Source organism: Numenius arquata, chromosome 2 (assembly GCF_964106895.1).
Source record: "Numenius arquata chromosome 2, bNumArq3.hap1.1, whole genome shotgun sequence".
NCBI classification, from domain to species: domain Eukaryota; kingdom Metazoa; phylum Chordata; class Aves; order Charadriiformes; family Scolopacidae; genus Numenius; species Numenius arquata.
In genome coordinates this window covers 36339747-36358984 of record NC_133577.1, presented here as the reverse complement: position 1 = coordinate 36358984, position 19238 = coordinate 36339747, and the positions used below count along the sequence as shown (strand labels likewise).

The 19238-nt window shown below is 38.2% G+C and overlaps 1 protein-coding gene across 1 annotated transcript in view; it reads right to left on the bottom strand.

Annotated features, from left to right (window-relative positions):
- The window catches only part of BABAM2 (BRISC and BRCA1 A complex member 2), a 175031-nt gene that overhangs the window by 61278 nt on the left and 94515 nt on the right, over window positions 1-19238 (bottom strand). The window contains exon 7 of the mRNA XM_074144601.1: window positions 18776-18885. Within this exon, the coding sequence (XP_074000702.1) occupies window positions 18776-18885 (110 nt within the window). The remainder of the gene's footprint in view (window positions 1-18775; window positions 18886-19238) is intronic.

Below are 19238 nucleotides of genomic sequence, written 5' to 3'. Positions count from 1 at the left end.
TTTTCAAAGAGCTTTAGATTTGATAAAAAGAATGAAACACTGAAATAAATAAAGATCCTCCTTTGAATACCTCAATAGCTCTGCAACAATGACCTGACTTGTCTGATGTGAACTCAGGCTGGGTGGAACATCTGGAAAAGCACCCTGTTCGAAGATGTAGAACCCTGCCCTCTTCTAGAAGTACAAATGATATGCCAGGGATCATGATGATGTTTTTAAAAATGCACAGATCTGCAAAATGTACTGTGCTAGCTTCCCCACCCCATCTTAACATACAATCCCTCTGACAATATCAACAGAAGCCTAACATTACATTTCACATACCACCATGATTTGGATGGCATGTGCTTCTTTGAAAGAGAATTTGAAACACTAGCAGTTACTGTGATGAGGTTTAAGAGGAGAGTGAAGGAACTAAACTGAGAATCAAGGTTACAAAATGGCTCTATTCATTCCTCCGTGGGGATGAAGCAGTATGAACAAAACAACCAAACCCCAAACACTATTTACTTTGGGAAACAGAGTATGTCAAACTTCTCAGAGTAGGTGCAGTCAAATACGGACACAAATGGCCTAAAGACACCACCAGCAAATTCCTGAGCACAGTAACATTGCTGCATACTGGTATGGCTGGCTGCAAGACCCTGAGAGGGGAGGGCAAGCAATCACATCCCCAAAACCCGGCAGTGATTTAGGGATGCGCTTATGCACTAGTGAAGATCCATCCACTTACAGGCAATCCTTGAGTTGTGATTAAAGGTCTTATAGCCATCACAAACATTGCTGCTAAGGCCTCTTACATGAACAAATTTTGTAAGCAGTCGATGCTGCTGCCTGATTCTACTTGTGTGCTGTTTGTTTTCAAGCCACTGTGGTACAGAGTAGAGATGTGGATGATGAGAGATACAGCTACCTCTGTTTAACTTTTTTTGGGAGGTGGAGGGAGAGGGAGGAAAGACAACTACAAACATTTTAGTTGATGCAATGTTCTTCTCTATTGTTTGCTCTTTTTTTTTCCAGAGTTATAATGCAAAGTTGAATTGAGACTCGAGGTATTTTTATTAATGGGAACTTCAAGTAAAAATATTAGCAAATACAACTAAAGAGATCCATTTATTTGAAGTTCTGTAAATTAGCATACCTCAATACTAAAATCCACAGTCCATGAAAGAGCTTTGCACAGGGCAGCAATGACAAAAGCATCTCCATATGAGCCCTCCAAACTCAGGATAAAAGCCCACAGGAATCCCCTCTAAGCATGGGAGGTAAACTCAGTAGCTATGGTCAAAGTCAGTCCTTGGCTATTTCACTGGAAGTTCAAACAAGATTTGTCAGAATTATAGCATGGAAGAGACTATCAGACTCAAGATATGTCTATAAGGAATTAAAAGACAACCAACTCGCTTCCCAGTTGCCATTCAGTTTCTCTGCTACACTTAAATCAGATTAATCATTAATAGATTTCCCAGTCTTCCCTTTCTTACTACCTTCCTGTCATCCCTGAACACTGTAAAAGGTTGGGGAACTGATGCTATCTTGTAAGACACAGCAAAAGCCCCAGCATTAAGTTATCAGAAATTTCTTACTGTGGAAGAATATAGGTTGCATATTTAAGCACAAACAACTTCAGAAAAAAAAGAATACCAAAGGAAAAAAAATGTACTTTAAGTTTACAATAAAGAAAACATCTGAAGGTTGATATTATTCTAGAATCATGTAAGTCAGAGGCAAGGGCGTTCACCATCTGAGACACTTCAGATTTGCACTCACCATGAAATCCTGTGCTGAAAGGTTCAAGGAACAAGAGCAGAAGCAGACGAGAAGAATGGAATTCTCTCATTCTTTTATAAGAGGCAAGTTTCCTGAAAAAATGTGTTGCCTGTTTGCAGCACCTGAGCTACACAACCGAAGACATACTTCTTAAACATAAAGGAAATATAAATGATTTGCATCTCTGTTCTGACCTGGCAGAGTAGCTTTTTGTAAGAAATTAGTGATTACAGTAGTATTACTGAAGAGACTGAAGGTCATGGTTTTATATACATCACAAACTTTTAAAGTACTGCATACAAATACCTAGATTATTCCTCACTGCTTCCTGTTACCAACTGATTTAGCATGTCCATAAGTTTCTATTATGACTGGTATCTTAGATATTTTCAGAGCATGAAAGAAAATTGGTTGGGGGAGTCTCTAATTTTCATCTTTCAACTTGACAATACATGAAAAATACACATGAAATGCACAGATTTATTGCGTAGTTAGTGACTTCAAATTCCATGCATTATTTGTGGAAAAAAAGATGACACCCAGGTGTCTTTACATGTCAAACCTACACTTCTATGGTTTGTGTAACACCTCCTCCAAATTCCTTTCTCTTTGGAGACCTACTTTGGAAAGTGACCTATCTAAAGCCATGGTCAGCACTTGGAAAAGCTATCTGTCCTTCAAGGAACCATGTATTTATTCAGTGTCTAATTAGTGTCAACCTGAAGAACATTTAAGCAAACTTGGTCAGGACTAAAAATAACTAATTGTAGCTCATCTAGCCAAATGCTGGGAAAGGTTGGAATTTATGTCCAATACATGGTCTGATTTTTCTAACTTTGCAAGAAGAAATAAAAATGCAGTATGTGCAAAAGCAAGGGAAGTCTGGAGAATGGCTAACTACAAACTGTTATTTACCAAGTCAAAAATTCAGGCTAGACATTTCAAGATCCCAAAGATACAAAAATTCTTTTAGTTTAAAATTTTATACTTTGCCTTGAAAATCCAGCATCTGTCTACCAGAGAATCTGCAGAATTGCTCAATTCTATTGAATGATCTTCAGTACCAGGCATTTTCATCTTTCAATGTAATTCTACACTAAAGGAGAGATGAAACACAGACAACTCCAAAGGGAGAAGGAGAGGGAGAATAAAAGAGCAAAAGCTCCTAGTTGGGAAAAAAAGAACTATATTTTAAAAATGTATTTCTGTTAGTTAAAAGAACAAGGAAGAGACCTCTGGGCAAGGCCTGGCAAGACAAGAGGAGTATGCTACTTGAACAAAGTGACAGAGAAGCAGAGATCCAGGAATGTCCCCAGAGTAGCACCTTTGAGAATTTGGAGTGTGAAAGGGTGGAAAAGGAAGGAGTGAAAGGAGAGAAGGGAAATGTCGCTAGAGACACTGGAGAAATTAGGGAAGCACTTGAACATTAAAAATGCACTCTTAAGATATAGATTATGGTTTGTTTTTTTTTAATTTGTAACTTAGATTTTTGTGAAAAAAAACCACAACAAACCAACCCAACAAAAAACCCAAACAAAACCTTTGTGTTACTTCATATACTTTTTTGTCTCTTTCGTATGGTACTAAGAGCTACCCAAATGAAACAGGTATTTTTCCTCCAACAGTTAATTTGAAAAAGTACTACACTGACAAATCTTTTGGATACTTTCAACATAAAAGAGAGTTTAAAATAGCAACAGTTGTGATGTTTCAAAAAATCAGCTTGGGGGACTGGTATCCTAATCAAAGTGAACATCGCTGCAGCAGGCACCATATCTAGACTGCCCAGACACTGGAATAATTTCAAAGGACCAAATTCATCTCCAAAAGATGTTTGTCTTTTTCCTTCCTAAGGATTTAGGTGTCCCATTGCATGTACAAAATTATAAACTGACCTTATAAAGGCCTACTGCAGCATTTTGAAGAGAACTAAAGTCAAATTCATGTCTAGGTATAAGAAATGGCAATAAGCCAAGTCACAGAATCACAGAATGATACGGGGTTGGAATGGTCCTCTGGAGATCATCTAGTCCAACCCCCCTGCCAGAGCAGGTCCACCTAGAGCAGGTTGCACAGGAACGTGTCCAGGCGGGTTTTAAATGTCTCCAGAGATGGAGACTCCACCACCTCTCTGGGCAGCCTGTTCTAGTGCTCTGCCACCCTCAAAGTAAAGAAGTTCCTCCTCATGTTTAGGTGGAACTTCTTATGTTCAAATTTGTGCCCGTTACCTCTTGTCCTGTCACTGGGTACATCACTGAAAAAAGACTGGCCCCAAGCAGTCCTTGAACATCATCACCTTAATTTCAGAATTGCTCTTTCCCAAAAGCTCCCTATGAGGTCCTGTAACACAACTTCACCCTCCCAAGCGGTAGCTATTATTGTCATTCCAATACAACTACAAAGGAATAGAAAAGTAAATTTAAGTTACAGATAAATTTTTCCCATGTGTTCAATTTAGTGGTACTTGAGCTTTTTGCGAGGTTCTGATAAAGGGACAATTTGAAGTCATTCTCCCTAGCAACACACAAGACACATGACTTTCCCTGTACAGAACCAATTATGCGATTAAAAAAATTTATCAAAAAAACTTTTATTGTTATTATAATATCCTTTCTGACCTCCTTTAGCAGAATTCCTATCTGCCACGCCTGAAAACAGGAAACATTCTCTTTTTGTCCTTTAGGATTCCACAGTTATTCACCTATCTATCTGCTAGTATAATAAAATCAAAATCTGGGTTGAGAAACATACCACAAGACCAACTTTAAAAGATTACTGTGGAGGCTAGCAACAGTTTCTATGTTATTAATCCAATCAGACAGGTTTATGCCTGTCATCTTTGCCCAGATTTGAACTCCTGTTGCCCAAGAGAATAGAAATTGGTGATGCAGGAAGAAATGCTTAACTGTACAGTATTATTTGCTTGTGGCTCAGCAAGCAGTTAACCACATATGTGAAGCTCTGCCAAGTTGTCCTCCTACAACAAAGGAACTTAAAAAAAAATAAAATCAAGAGAACACAAACACAATCAGTAATTGGCAGATTTTGGATGGAACACTATTTACCTACTATTCATTCTTAAAATAGAATCCAGTATTTTTACAGGTTTTTAGGGATGAATTAAATTAAAAGACCTTTTCTGCTTGCCTTAACATACAATTATAATCAGCTTGCCAATTGCAATATCTATTTATCTCTATGTTACTGAGATATTCTGGCAGCGGTCAAGGCTCAAAAATACTATTAAAAATATCTTTTCCATGGAGGAAAGAAATGTACTTCTGCACATACTGAATTTTTTATTTAATTTTCTTTAGAGCACACTGCTCAAATGACAACAGTGGAGATGCTAGAGGAACCTGTATCACATGTCAGTGCACCTAAATGAGCATAGCCTCAAGACAGCCTATATAGCTAAGGCAGGGCAGTAATTAAGGAGGATCAAAAGTGGGAAGTTATTTTAGGTACAAAATTTGACTATAAAAGAGACCTAATTTCTAAGCCTAGAATCTGTACCATTTATCTGGTACAGACCAAGATTACCAGAGAGAGTCTCTGTTTGGTTCTAGTTTCCTAATCATGAAATCTTTCTGACACACATGGATACATTCACACATCCTGACAATATTTGGTACTAACTTATCCCAGAAAGGTACCAAGAAAATAAACACACTAAAGTTTGTGAAGACTCACAGATATTCAGATTAAAAGACAGTAAAACGTTTTATCAGTGGAATAGCATAAAGAAAATTGTGTATACTGTATTCCTTGCATCATTTAGAACCAAGCCTGGACAAAATGCACAAAGATTTAACAAAAATTCCTTGTTGGAATGGTTGTAAGTGAGACACTTGAGGAATGTCCTGTTGTCAAAAGTAAGAAAACCAAAATGTTTGTATTTTATACATGAGCCACAGTTGCCAATTTGACCACCTCAGAAATGTGAGCTCTCCTTTAGTCCCCAAAAGAACAGTGAGAGGTTATCGCTGCAGGAGACTTTCCCACAAACCTTCTCGGTTTCATTCTGTTGCTTACGAAAATAACTTCATGGAACCAGGTATTAAAGGACTGTGCGCATGCAGTACAAACATAACCTGTTCAGGATAACTGAGGAAGAATAAAAGAAAATACATACATATTAAAATGAAAAAAACCCACCCCAAACCATCTCCTTTAATAGGACTTGCACAAAACACATTGCTTCTACAAGGCCTCAACATGGTGTGCCTATAAATCCTGAACACCTCTACATTCTTGACTTTTAAGGGAGTCAGCTGTAGGATCTTGTTAGATATTAATTAACAAAAAACAGGGAGTTGCCTTGGTGAAAAGTAAACAACATTCCAGTTGCACGGAGTGTGATGTAACATGGGTGGTTGCATATAGACTCTACCATTAAGCTATTAAACAAGATATGCTGAACAGATTGGTAGATGAACAAAAATAGAACACTAGACTTTCATAGCATAACAAACAAACCCAGGATAAATCTATCCTTTTCCCTAGCATTTTAAGTGTGCTCAGTTGTACATAGAAAGTACTCAGCAATGCCAGTTGCATTGCCAAGATCATTCGCTGTTAGTGACTAGTGGTTCTATTTCAGGGTGGGCTTTTTTTGTTTTTTGTTTTTTTTTTTTTTTTAGTTTTGCTAGAGTACATGAAATTTAAGAAAGGAAAACACAAGTTACTATTTGTGGACTGAAAAGAAGCTAAAAGCCTTCAGTATACAGAGTTAAAATGATAAAGTAAAAAAGATTTCCCCGTATTATGTGCCTTAGTGTGGCAAGGCCTACCAATATTCACCCAAATTCTTGGATTTTTGGCTCCATACTGCCCTACACTGCTCTAATTTATGTCATGTATCAGCTAGTCCCACAGGACCATGCATTGGTGATACTGGTCAGAACACAACAACCTCATACCCTCACTCCTCGTGCCATCCCTTTACTGTGTCAGCAGAGAGATGGGAACTTAATTTAACTTTGTACCAGCTCATCACGACCTCCAGCCAGAGCAAACCCTTGCTAGCAATATATCCTTAAGACCTCACCCTTCCGTGTTGCTGGAGAAGCATAATGAGATTAACTAAAAAGCTTAATTTATGGGGGAAGCAAGTGGTGTTAACACAGCTTCTGTTATTGATTTAGACGTGAAATGGAAGAGTGAAGAGTACCTTGCTTCCATACCACCACGATAAATGGCATACCATTAACGACATTGCATAATATTGCTACAACAAACTGCACAGCTTCAATCCAGAGGGATCTTTATGATCTCAAGGACTGGGCCAACTGAGGCCTTGGGATGCTCAGACTGGACTTTTGGAGGAACTGCTCTCCTGAGGAGGGTAGCAGAGCAGCAGACAGGTTCCTCGGTGAGACTGTAAGATCTCCACTGTGGGAAGCATTCAAGACGTGGCCAGACAAAGGCCCTGCTACACAGAACCTGCGTTAGTGCTGGTGGTAGCCCCGTGCCAAGCAGGAAGCTGGGCTGGATGATTCAGAGTTCCTTTCCAACAAAGAGCTCTACGACTCTGATGTGAAATCTGCCACTTATTTGATGCAAATGAATTTTCCACAAAACCACTGCAGCTATCATAGGTTAAGGAACTTGATATATTTTATAAATTGACGTGACCACCAAAATTTTAACATAATACTAGAAAAACAAAATCAGTAAAGAAATTCATAGTACTAAGGAATATGATCCCTGTTACTGCTGAGACATACTCTTAATAGAATACTGTCATGGATGGGAAAAAAGGTTGTTCAATTATACATAATCCAGGTTTTGGCAAATACAGTATAATGCAGGTTTTTTTACTTTCACTGTTGCATAAAAATTCTGAAGTTCTTGCTCCTTTTATAAATGGAATCAATTAATTGTAAAGAGAAATAACATTGAAAGAAATGTAAAACAAACATTTTTAAGTGCTATAAAAAAACTGCTAATGTTAAAACGTTTTAAAATAAAGAGAACAAAGGCACTGCAATCGTAGACAACGCTAAATGACTACTCTGGACGTCCATATATCCTGTGTACCAAACAAATAAAAGGGCCGTTAGATTTTCATTGATCAAACAGTGCCTAAACTTTCAACAAGACTTCCTTTGTTGTGATGTATGTTCATCACAACTCTCCTCGCAGTTTCTTGGTCAACTGCAGGAAAAACTGCTACCTGACATGCAAAAAACCAGAGGCTCACTTCTTGAAAATGAAGCACGTTTTCAGATATGTGTGCAGACCTAAAAACAAACAGCCAAACCAGAAACCAGAAAATAGAGACGGAACTTAAAGAAGAAGAAAAAAAAAGGCGGCAGTAAGAGAAACTTAAGTGGTAGGTAAGTGAACAAAAACAAGAGTACCAACTGAAAACAACAGGATTTGAGGTGGTATGAATCGAGTTACGTAGTCCTCATTACAGCTACAGATAATATTTGAGTAATGGAACAAATTAAGAGGATCACTATGTAATTACACATACATGCCATCTAACCATCTTACCATTACAGAGTAAAAGGGAAAAAAACCAAAAAAATATCTGGGAAGTCAAACAAAAACATGACCTGAAGGGATTACCTCCACAAAATGTCCCAGAAAGTCATACTTGCCCTAGAGAGGAGGGCTAGGGAAGAACAGCGGGCAGCTGCTGCTGAGGTACACACAACCTCCCAGGACAGACAGAGGTTGCACAGCTGTTTGGGTTGCTAAGGAAAGAAGAAAGGAAAAGGAAAGGCAAGGGAGTAGCAGCCACGCTGAAGAGCAGAATTGCTTTGCACGCAGTCCTTAACATATGGAATAAACAGTACTGAGGCAACACAAGGGAACAATTAGTCTAAATGGTTTTGTAAATATCTTGGACAGATACCAGAAGAGGAGAATACTGAGGAAGACACTGACTAATTCAGGGGAGGGAAGGGGCCTAGATGGCTTTTCTGGCCTCCTTCTGTCCTTATGTGCCCTGTATTTATATTTGAATCCTTGCATTACCCAGCATATAGGCTATTTAAGGTCAGGAAAGCATTGCAGTAGCACAGCTGCCTCCAGCAAGTAGTGCTTGACATCACTAAACCACACTGAAGAGCACAGCCCTTTTATTGGCTTCAACAGCAAATATCTGCAAGCAGAATTGTTTCGCTCTATTTGTACAGGTTTTTCCACTGCACTGTGGTGTCTGCAACTTTGGTACTAACAGTTTTGTCCACTGAAATTGTTAAATAGCTGAAGTTTCCTCCTCACTTATTTTCAGCGTCCCCTGACCAGAAACCCAGCTCACAGAATTTAGTTTTAAAATCCACTGAAAAAGAATCTACATTTTTAGTTCTTGCCAAATTTAACTTGTCTTCCTCCGTGGGATGTTTGACACATACTGTGTGCACATATTAAATATCACACATGAGATCTGTGATTTAAATTCTACAATATTCTTTGTTGACACACATGTATGTTTTCCAAACTATACATTAAAAAGTACCAATTCTTTTTTCCATTAACACATTGGCTACACGATCTGTAGAAATCATGAAAGGCAGGAAAGGTTTATAAACCCGCTGAAATGAAAGGATTTCAAAACACTGCTACCCCATGTCATGTTTGATAGATGTCTTAAGTAAGCATTTCCAGATTTTCTTAGCTATATATATGTGGCTACACAAAAAAAATCCAAAAAACAAAACCAAAAAACTGAAACGATGCAACACAGGTGTGCCTCACAGTGTACACCAGAGTTTTGCCTCTTAATCATCCAGATCAAAGACCTGTTGGGGCACACAAGTTCTTCCCTATCCAAGTCTGCAGGGTTTCTTCCAACAAAAAGCAGGGTGGGAAGTGGGAGGTTGAACATCCAGGTCTTCTCCTGACACCAGTTTTGAATTTGACCAGGGTGCAAACCTCAGAGGTGGGTCTCACAGTTTAGCTGTATACAGCCTGTGAGAACTGAAAGAAGCAGAAGAATTCACTGATTTTTAACAAAAGAGAGCAGGGAGCAGCAATACTCATTTCAGGTACAAAAAAGAACTACAGGTACAAGAATATTTCTTCTGGCTTGAAAAAAAGCAGTTCTTTAAACATAAAAGGAGCATGCAACTCCTTGGATGTAAGGTGGCCCTTAGGCCGACTCTACCTCTATGTGTTTCTTCCAGGTTGCAGATTAATCAGGTCCTGCTAGTCCTCAAGAAGTGCTGGCTGTAGAGGAATGAAAGATGCAAAATGTACGGGACTCACACGAAGCCCTACTCTGCACAATTACGGTTTTGGCTGTTTCTGCTTACTACAAAGATCAGCTTGCATGTTTTTCAAAAAACAAACCTATGAAATACAGCAACTCCATTTCATTTAAAAAATGGCCTAAGTTGCCTACAATCTGCACTTTCATTTAAAGATGCTGAAGTTTAGTATAGTTATAGGATGCTGGTTTACAATTCAACAAATCCTTGTGATTTGTTAAGGGGATTCTCCATAGGAAAGCTCATAGGAAAGAAGTTCTCAATATTTCTGAAGGGGAATCTGTTATCTAGGAAAAGATTACCCAACAAAAAGTCTCACATTTGGAAATACATCTTTTATTTTCCAGGTAGGTCCAAAGTGCAAGTGTTGAAAGGGAATGGGGTTTCAGCTAACGTTCATGTGAGACGAGTAGCTCCTGTAGTTAAGTAGCGGGACAGACTGTGACTGCCTTTTATGCCTTAAGTGAAATCAGCAATACAATGAATCACATTCTTGACAATAATTAGGGAAAAGGAAACCCCCAGAAACCCAGTAGTCACGTTGCAAAAATCAGCCACGATTTATTTTGGGGAAATGGTATCTTCCTACAACAGATAATTAAGAAGGAATAAAAGCTCCTTTCAAGAAGACATTAAGTTTTAAATGCCACTGATTATTGGCAGGAAAGCAGGAGGCAGAAAGCAAAGAAAACTGAGAGGTGGTACCTAGTACTACTGTGGGGTCAGGAAGCTTATGGGAGAAACGCAGGTCGGTAGGGCAACGGGGCCTTCTGGTAATTTCGAAGGATGCACTTCAATCCTTTCTTTTGATCACACAGACAACGGGGCCAAGATCCCTCCACTTATAGTCTCCCTCCTGCCCATTGGATTCCCTGCAGGGCTGTTTCTTTGCCATTCTCCTCAATCCACACTCCCCGAGTCACCAGCAATAGGAATGTGGTACCTAGAGGGTACTGCCAGCTCTCCCCAAGTGTGTGCGTGGGGGGGGAAGGGAAGATGACAGAGGTAATCAAAACTGAGGTCTTTCAAATATAACTTAATTCTGTGTTTCACATTTATTTGAGGTTTAATCTGAAAATCCTTAACTCTTCACTTCCAAGTGGTCAGAGATTTGAACGTGACCATCTGGAAGCAAGCATTAAACAGTAGCTGAGTTTTAGTTAACTATTTTAAATAATAAAATAGGAAAAGTCTGAAGACAGAACACTATAATGTGCAGATTGCAATTAGAATGATGTTCTCTGAAAACAAATTACTGAGTCACCATATTCAGAAAGCAAGCCACATATCCTAAATACGCAAAAATCAGCTTCAGTAAAGTGTACTCTGTTAAAAGATGATATCACGTTCTGTAGTGGTGGGTTTGGATTTACATCAAGAACTGGGAAAAATACCCACGCAGCAACAAAAGCAGGTTCAAAGTGTACTCTAGGAAATTTGAGTTTTCATAACTGTTGAGTAAATGTGCCTTTCTACACTCACTGCATTTGCTGCCAAGACAAATTCTAATTAACTCATTGTAACTACTGTTTGTCAGTTTTTGTAATTAATACCCAGTTAGAATGGATACAGTTGAACAGCTAAAGCTCAAGTTTGAGCTTAAATAAAAACCCTCCATAACCTGCTCATGTGATTACATTTAAGGATAAATTGGCAGAAGTCACAGAGTTGTCAGATAATTTTAAAATTTGATGCAGTAAGTAACTTTGGAGCACTTTTCTTCAGAAAGAGCTATTTCATTCTGAAGAGACAGTCTGTGGAATTAAACAAGTTTAACAACTGAGAAGCACAGCTTCAATTTTGATTTCCCAGCACCTCCGTATTTCATTGTTGTTGTTTTTTAAAGTAGTATTTAACAACTGCACGTTATCCAGCAAACCACAATTAATTTAGCCCTAGACAGACTTGAAGTTAAGTTTCCCTATGTATAAATTTTACATTTCAGGTAGGGCCTGATTTTTCATCGCATTTTCAAGAGACACCTAGTTAGGAGTTTTTTAGGTTAACACTTAACCACAATTACCAGACCCTCCTGCTTGCTCTATTACTGCTGTATCACAAGTCATAAAATAAAAAAAAGATGGCACCATTCGAATTTCTCTGGTCAGCCTAACCAATTTAATGGATAACATTTCAAGGAGTTCAAGCTGGCCCTACAGTTGGTTCACACAGTTGTTTAGAACAAAAGGTCCTACATTAAAAAAATGCAAAGATTCCTATTAATTCATAGGTATGAAAAAAAGTCCTGCCACCTATGACAGACACAGCTCAGTACTAAGATGGATTGATTTTGTTCAGCAGGCTTCCTTTCTCCTACAAAAACATTTCAGGAAAGGAAGAAGAAATCTGTTGTGTGTGCTCTAATATCTTGGGGAAGTATCTGAGAAAGGCACTTCAGTACAGTACCAGGGTTGTCAGAATGGCAATAAAAGTACCCTCCAACCTCCCAAAGCATAAGATCAACATAGGCAATAGAAAAGCCAAAAACATTTCATGTATCAAAAGAAAAGTAAGAGGTTTTTGTAAAACTAAAATGAACTTCAGTAGCAAAGTAAACACAATTTAAGAAAATAATTTAAAAAAACCCCACCCGCTACTGCAAATATAGGGGAAGATTTCAAACATAGTCAGTACTGGCCTAACTAGTAACTGAGATGACAGTAATTTTTAATGTCATTGCCAGAATTAGTTTTGACTAATTAAAAGTGCTTCTGACAATCTCACTGTACAAAGATACAAGTCTAAACATATGGGCAACAGTAAAGAACCAAGAGCAACTTTATGAATATTACTGTTTGATGTCCTAAAGAAAAATTACTTTGTTCCCTTTTTCCTTCGTTATCACTCTTTGTAGGAGGGTACTCACATTTAGAAGCAGGGATACCACAGTAAAAATGCTGAGGAGGATATTTTAGAAGAGTACAGCTTTACAACGGTACTTAGAAATGCCCGTGTTGCAACAGGGATTATTACAATGAAACATGGTATGCACATAGCATATAACAACATAATATGAAACAGAACTCTATGTTTATATTAGGGTAGCTTCAAATAAACTATATGTACACAAGTGAAAAAATGCAACATCTCAATGGAAAGATTTGCATCTAAAAGAAACAAATGTTTTTAAAACTACTGAAATTTCTGTAGACCATTCCACTCTAGTCAGAAATATGCAGGGAACGGGAGTTGGAGAGGACTGTCTTGAATCATATTTCCATTTTCTTTTGTAATTTCTTATTAATTCAATTTTCTATACATATTTTTCTACTATATAAGAAAATCCTTTAAGGGGTAAAGTACTTGATATGTCATGTAAAAATACTCCCTCCACCATCAGGTTACAGAACCTTATGCATACAGGCTGACACTGAGAGAAACCTGACACAAACTCCTGGAGGACACAAACCCTTCCCACTCTTCAACATTAAGTTTTGCTCTGAGACTCGAGGCAACACTGAGCTCTGGATTGCCACAAAGCATATGCCAGACCAAAAACTGCCCCTTGTCTCCTGTACAGAGAAACTAGTACCTCATTACCTAGCAACAAAATCAGCCCCACCAAACTGCCTCAAGTATTTCATACCCCAATGATTAGCTCTAATTGCCTAATCTCTTAACTGAAAAAAATCTATCTTAAAATACTCACTAACTGAACCATTTAAGGATAGCATTAACATATCCACCATTAAAACACCATTTAGATGATGGACACATAATCTTAGTTCTTCTACAACTACTTTCACTAATTGTTCTGCATCAACTTCAGGAAAAAAAGGAACAGCCAGTACAGTTGAACACCCAGGATAAAAGTACAAGTCAATCTGTTTTGACTGTCAATCCCAGCCCACCCTGAGCTCTTCTGAAGCTGTCAACAGGCCATGAAAAGGTGGCTGCAGCAAAACAGGTGATTTTCAGGACACAGGAGGAGTTGCAAAGCAGAGCTAGACTGGAGATCAGGCTATGGTACTGGCTACAGTTTCAGAAGATTTGCATGATTTGGGCCATGGCACATACAGCAGGCAGGAGACATCACTGACTCACTGGCCAGGCATTGCGTAGGGGCATGACCAAACTAGGCTTAATGGAAGAGAAAGCCCTGCAAAGCAACAGTCATTCCTGCTTCCCATGTCTGCAAGATGCACTGGGATTTGAAGAAGTCATGGACTGTCTTGGTTGTCTACTAACAATTCTACTGAAATCATCAATTCAGATGAATAAGCACATTTTAATATGCCAAATAGAAGACCTTCCTACTTCTGTCTTCTACAAAGACAGACATATAAAAAGGCCTCAACATTTAAAAGGACCACTCATTTAAAGACTGTGTATTCATAATCATTCTGAGAGAGTAGGCTTCAACTGGCGAAGCTTTCAACCAGTGATGTACACTCAGCAGTATGGCAAGCCAACTTTAAAGGTGAAGCCCTTCACAGCATCCCTGCATCCCAAATACGGCGAGAGGCAATACCAGGCAGTAAATAGATAATATTCTATGGTTTTCCTCCTCTAACTCCCAGGTAAAAGATAGGAAACACCTTAAAGCAAATACGTTTAATTTTCTCCTCTTTTTTTTTCCCCATCAGTGAAAAACTTACAGAAAAATTCAAAGTCTAAGAGTTCAGACCAGGTTCTTGTTATTCTCCCCTGCGAAGGTTAAACGCAGTCACCGAACTCTGCATACCACCCTCAGTCACGAAGAACCCTCTGGCACAGCTCCCAGACCAGTAAAAACCGACCATTTCAGTCCCCAAAGCACGGAGCCTGATCCATTTAAGCAAAACAAGTTCTACTGACAGCTGGTTTTCTTAGCATATTCACGTCCGCGTATTTATCAGAGAAAAGCCCTCCAGGACAACAGTGTTTATTGCAGGATTATTTCTGTGAATCCAGGGAACACAGCATTCACTGAGCAACAGTGTTTCTACCCTTAGATCTTTTTCTCTTAAAATGTGAACCAAGACAAACCCACTTTTATTTTCTTTAGCATGGACAACTAATGAAGGAAAAAAATACATACTTTATTTTTTCTTTTTTCTTTTGAAAAAAAATTCTGATCCACATTCATGTGTAGTACACTGACACATTTTAAGCATTAATGTAGAAATTAGGTGTTCAATCTTGCACTGACTCCTTGGATTTAGAGTCTAGTGACTTTCAATAAATGGAAACCAAAGATATGATGGATATTTCCTTTCCATATGAATATTCAGTATAGTTTCACTAGAAATAATTCTGAGCAAGCAGGTTTAGAGACATTATAAGTAACACATGGAAATGTGACAGAGACATACAAGGTAAATATCCCAGCAGCTCTTCATCGTGCAGAAGCAGCCTCAGAATACATTTGTGTCTACCCAGCCGCAGGAGATGGTCAGGTGGATGAGCAAGTGGGGGGCCTCAGGTACCGACACTGCTCAGCTCTCTGACCCTCTCCCCAAAGCACATCAGCCATCAGTGGGGGATGAACAGCATCCTGTGGCCAGTCCCACACCCCGAGGTGGGAGGAGGAGTGTGACGAGCTGGGGACACACACTCATGGATGCCGACAAGCACCATCCTCCCAAGTTTGGTGGTCAGTGCGTGCGGTTTCCCAGCTTACCACTTCCTCCAGAAGTGTGCAGAAACTTGTTTTTACAATACTACAGTTAACGATGGTAGCTTTTAAACAAAATACTTATCATAAACACCCCACATTTCATTTTAATTTAATCTCATTTTTGAAATCCTTAAAAGTGAGGGTTATTGGCATCTATCTGCTGGTTGATGCAGTGCAATAAAGAATAAGAAGAATTCTTAAAATTATAAAGTGAAAGCTTTTTTAAGTGATGGATTTCAAACTGAGGAAGCATTAACTACAACTTGCTGTTAGTGTATTTTGAACAATTAGTGTTTAAAGGAATGTTTTTAAATTAGCAAGTTTTAATGAAAGAATTAAGCCAGGTACAGTTATGAATAATTATTGCTGAGATTTTTACAAATTAACACAAATACTTCCTGTCCCTATATGTTGGGTTGTTTTTTTACTGGAAGAACTGGACTTGCCACTCTTGCAGCCAGACACCACACCACACAAGTCAATGGAACACCAATACTGACTTAAATGAGCCACACAACTTCTCGACTGCATTTTTACCCCCTGCTTTAATATTTGAGCTTTTTCAAGCTGACGTATTAACTTCTAGGCCCCAAACCATAAAAAGTGGACACTTCCCTTGTTTTGCAAATCTCTCTTCCAGAGCCTATAACAAAGAGCAGTCAAAATCTTACTAGCATTATATTTACCATCCATCTAAAAATAGAGCAAATGTGCTTTACAATAACCCTTCAAAGCAAAACCCCTATATTCATATTGCTCAGGCTCAAATTCGCTGACAAGATCTGTGGGTATGTATCATTTTTAGAAAACACAATGTGGGAATACATGTTTATATGGCAGAGCACAAAAGCAACAAAACCTCTTGGGAAAGCAGGAGATAACTCACGTTACACAAACAGGCCCTTTGCTCTTATTTCTCTACAAAGCTGAAACATTTCTATCTGAAAATGTTTTTTTCGTACGTCAGGAAAATGCTATTCCTGTTTGCTCGTTCTTCCTAAGGTGAACAGAGTTTAGTATTAGCAAAATAATTGTGGGAATTTGGTATTTTTCCTGTTTTGTTGAGTACTTGGGAATGTTATGTTGGGAACTGTCAACTACTACTTACTCCACCTCAAAATCTGCTGCATAAAAAAAATACACTGGTAATTTGCTTACATGGCTTTTGTAGATGCAATTACTGTTAGCAGCAGGAAAGAACTTTTATAAGCAGAACACAATTCAAATGTAACATGCCATGTCCTCCAGTCATTAAACTAATCCTCAGGGCTTCTTGAGGCTTTTTGTACTTTTGGCAAAAAGTATAAAGAAGTACGCATTGTTGCTTCAGTTCCCAAACACTGGAAACTTAAATATCTAGACTGTCAGCCCCTGCTAAACAGAGCAGAGATTGGGTTTGGGAAAGAACAAGAGAGAACTATATCTTTGTTGTCAAAATGCAATTGAACAAATGCTGAAAACATATCTAAAATCAGATATTCTTTAGGGCACTGACAGAAAATGCAGTACTTTTAGGAAGATGAAGTGTTCCTTTATATTGCTATTCTGCTTGGTATCAAGAGGTGAACATCTTTCTAAAGATACTATTGAAAGTGGGAAAGCAAGTAATGTCTTCATTAGCACATGGATCATTTAGACAGACATACCTGGGTGGCCTGAAATACTCTTAAGAATCAACATGTGACTAGAAGTGAAAATACAATGGAAACTAGTGACAGCCCAATTGCTTTTAGCAGCAGCGGAGCAGAAGAATCCTTTGGAATATGGAAGGATAATTACATGTTTGACTACAATTATTCCCTCAACTAATGTGGACAAAAGTAGTGAATTGATAAAAAATATGGAAATGTAAAAGCTGTTAAATATATTGTGTGTGTGTGTGTTTGCACATGCATGTGTACCTACATTTGCTTAAATAAAGTATCTGGGAAGTCTTATGCCTTTATCTAAATCAAATCTTGGTATTTGCTTTTTTTAAATTGCATCCAACAGTTTATCCAGACCAATGCCCTGTTGAGCAAAATGTCAAGATACTGTGTTCCATCACTCACACAAACTTTATCACTGAGTTGTTATAGAACTGTGGTAGTCTGTAATTCCCATCTTTTCTTTTCTACCCAGAAGTGACATCACCAGTTCCGAGGAAAGTCAGTGCAGTATTAACAAAAAAACCAAATCATCACTGAAATAACGCTAGACCAGTTTGACTGTTGCATACCTGAACAGTCTAATATAGCTACTTTTTTGAAGCAGACATTACAAGACTGGGATACTGAACGGAAGGAGGAGCATTAAGATATTCTTAATTCCAGAAATGGAAGAAGAGAAATTTAATGAAAGTAGACTGATTTCTAATCCTCACCCTTCCATTTTAGGAGTAGAAATTAGTTTTTTAGCAAATCTGTTTGCCAACTGGTAAACACATCAGTATGGTTCAACAATCTTAAACTGAAATATTCAGATATTCTCTTGAAAAAAGTAGCTTACTAAAGCTGCAAATTCCTAAAACACAGTTAATAAAGCCCTTTAGCTTATACAACAATACTTTATTCATAGAATCATAGAATCGTCCAGGTTGGAAGAGACCCTTGGGATCATCGAGTCCAACCATCTACCCTACACTACAAAGTTCTCCCCTATATCATATCCCCCAACACCACATCTAAACATCTCTTAAACACATCCAGGGATGGTGACTCAACCACCTCCCTGGGCAGCCTATTCCAATGCCCGACCACTCTTCCTGTGAAAAATTCTTTCCTAATGTTCAGTCTAAAATTACGCTTATACAGAGAACTTACCTTCCCAAAAGAAAAAGAAATTAAAGATTCCCCCACAAAAATGCTATCAGTATGCTGTACCGTATGAGGTACTCTAAATATACTACTACAGGAAAACACAGCATAGTTTTCATGGATTATGATGCTACAAGAATATGACATGTAGCCAGTGCTGACTTTTATTCATCCATGTGAGATCCGGCCATAGCCACAGAACTAGCTGAAAGAAGATCCGTCATTTCTCCACCACACACACTTGCAACTAATTGTTATGGCTTTAAACAATTTAAAGCAATAGCGTATTATCACCTAGCCAACATATCTCACATAGGTCAGGAAAAAATGGAAATGTTCAGAGGTGAAATAGAATGAATGCTCCAGAAATAAACTGTCTCACTCACTGTTCAATACGCGGGGAGAGATACAGCTTAGGAAAAACCTGAGTAGCTTCGGCATCCTCAAAACTAACGGAGAGAAGCGCAACATCTTCTCCAGGATCTTCATTCACATCCTGTACATAAAAAATAATAAATATAAAATGGAAAATAATAAGCTGAGTACTTAGAAGCTTACAGGTAACAACTAATAAGTATCTCCTAAATAAATTGGTGAGGAATCTAAGGTGTAACCACTGAAAAATAAATTGCAGATGTATTCTTTCTTACTATATTAGTACTTAAGATATTCTGCTGTGCTTAATTTCCTTGAAAGTATCAAATTAAAATTACCGTGTTAGCAAGTGTACAGTAGTGTAGCTCTTCTTCAATTAGCTGAACTACGTATTTCAGTAAAGATGCAGATTTCATTTTTTAATAAGTCTTTGTTTAACAGTAACATCAGATGCAAATGCCAAGGAATTTTTTA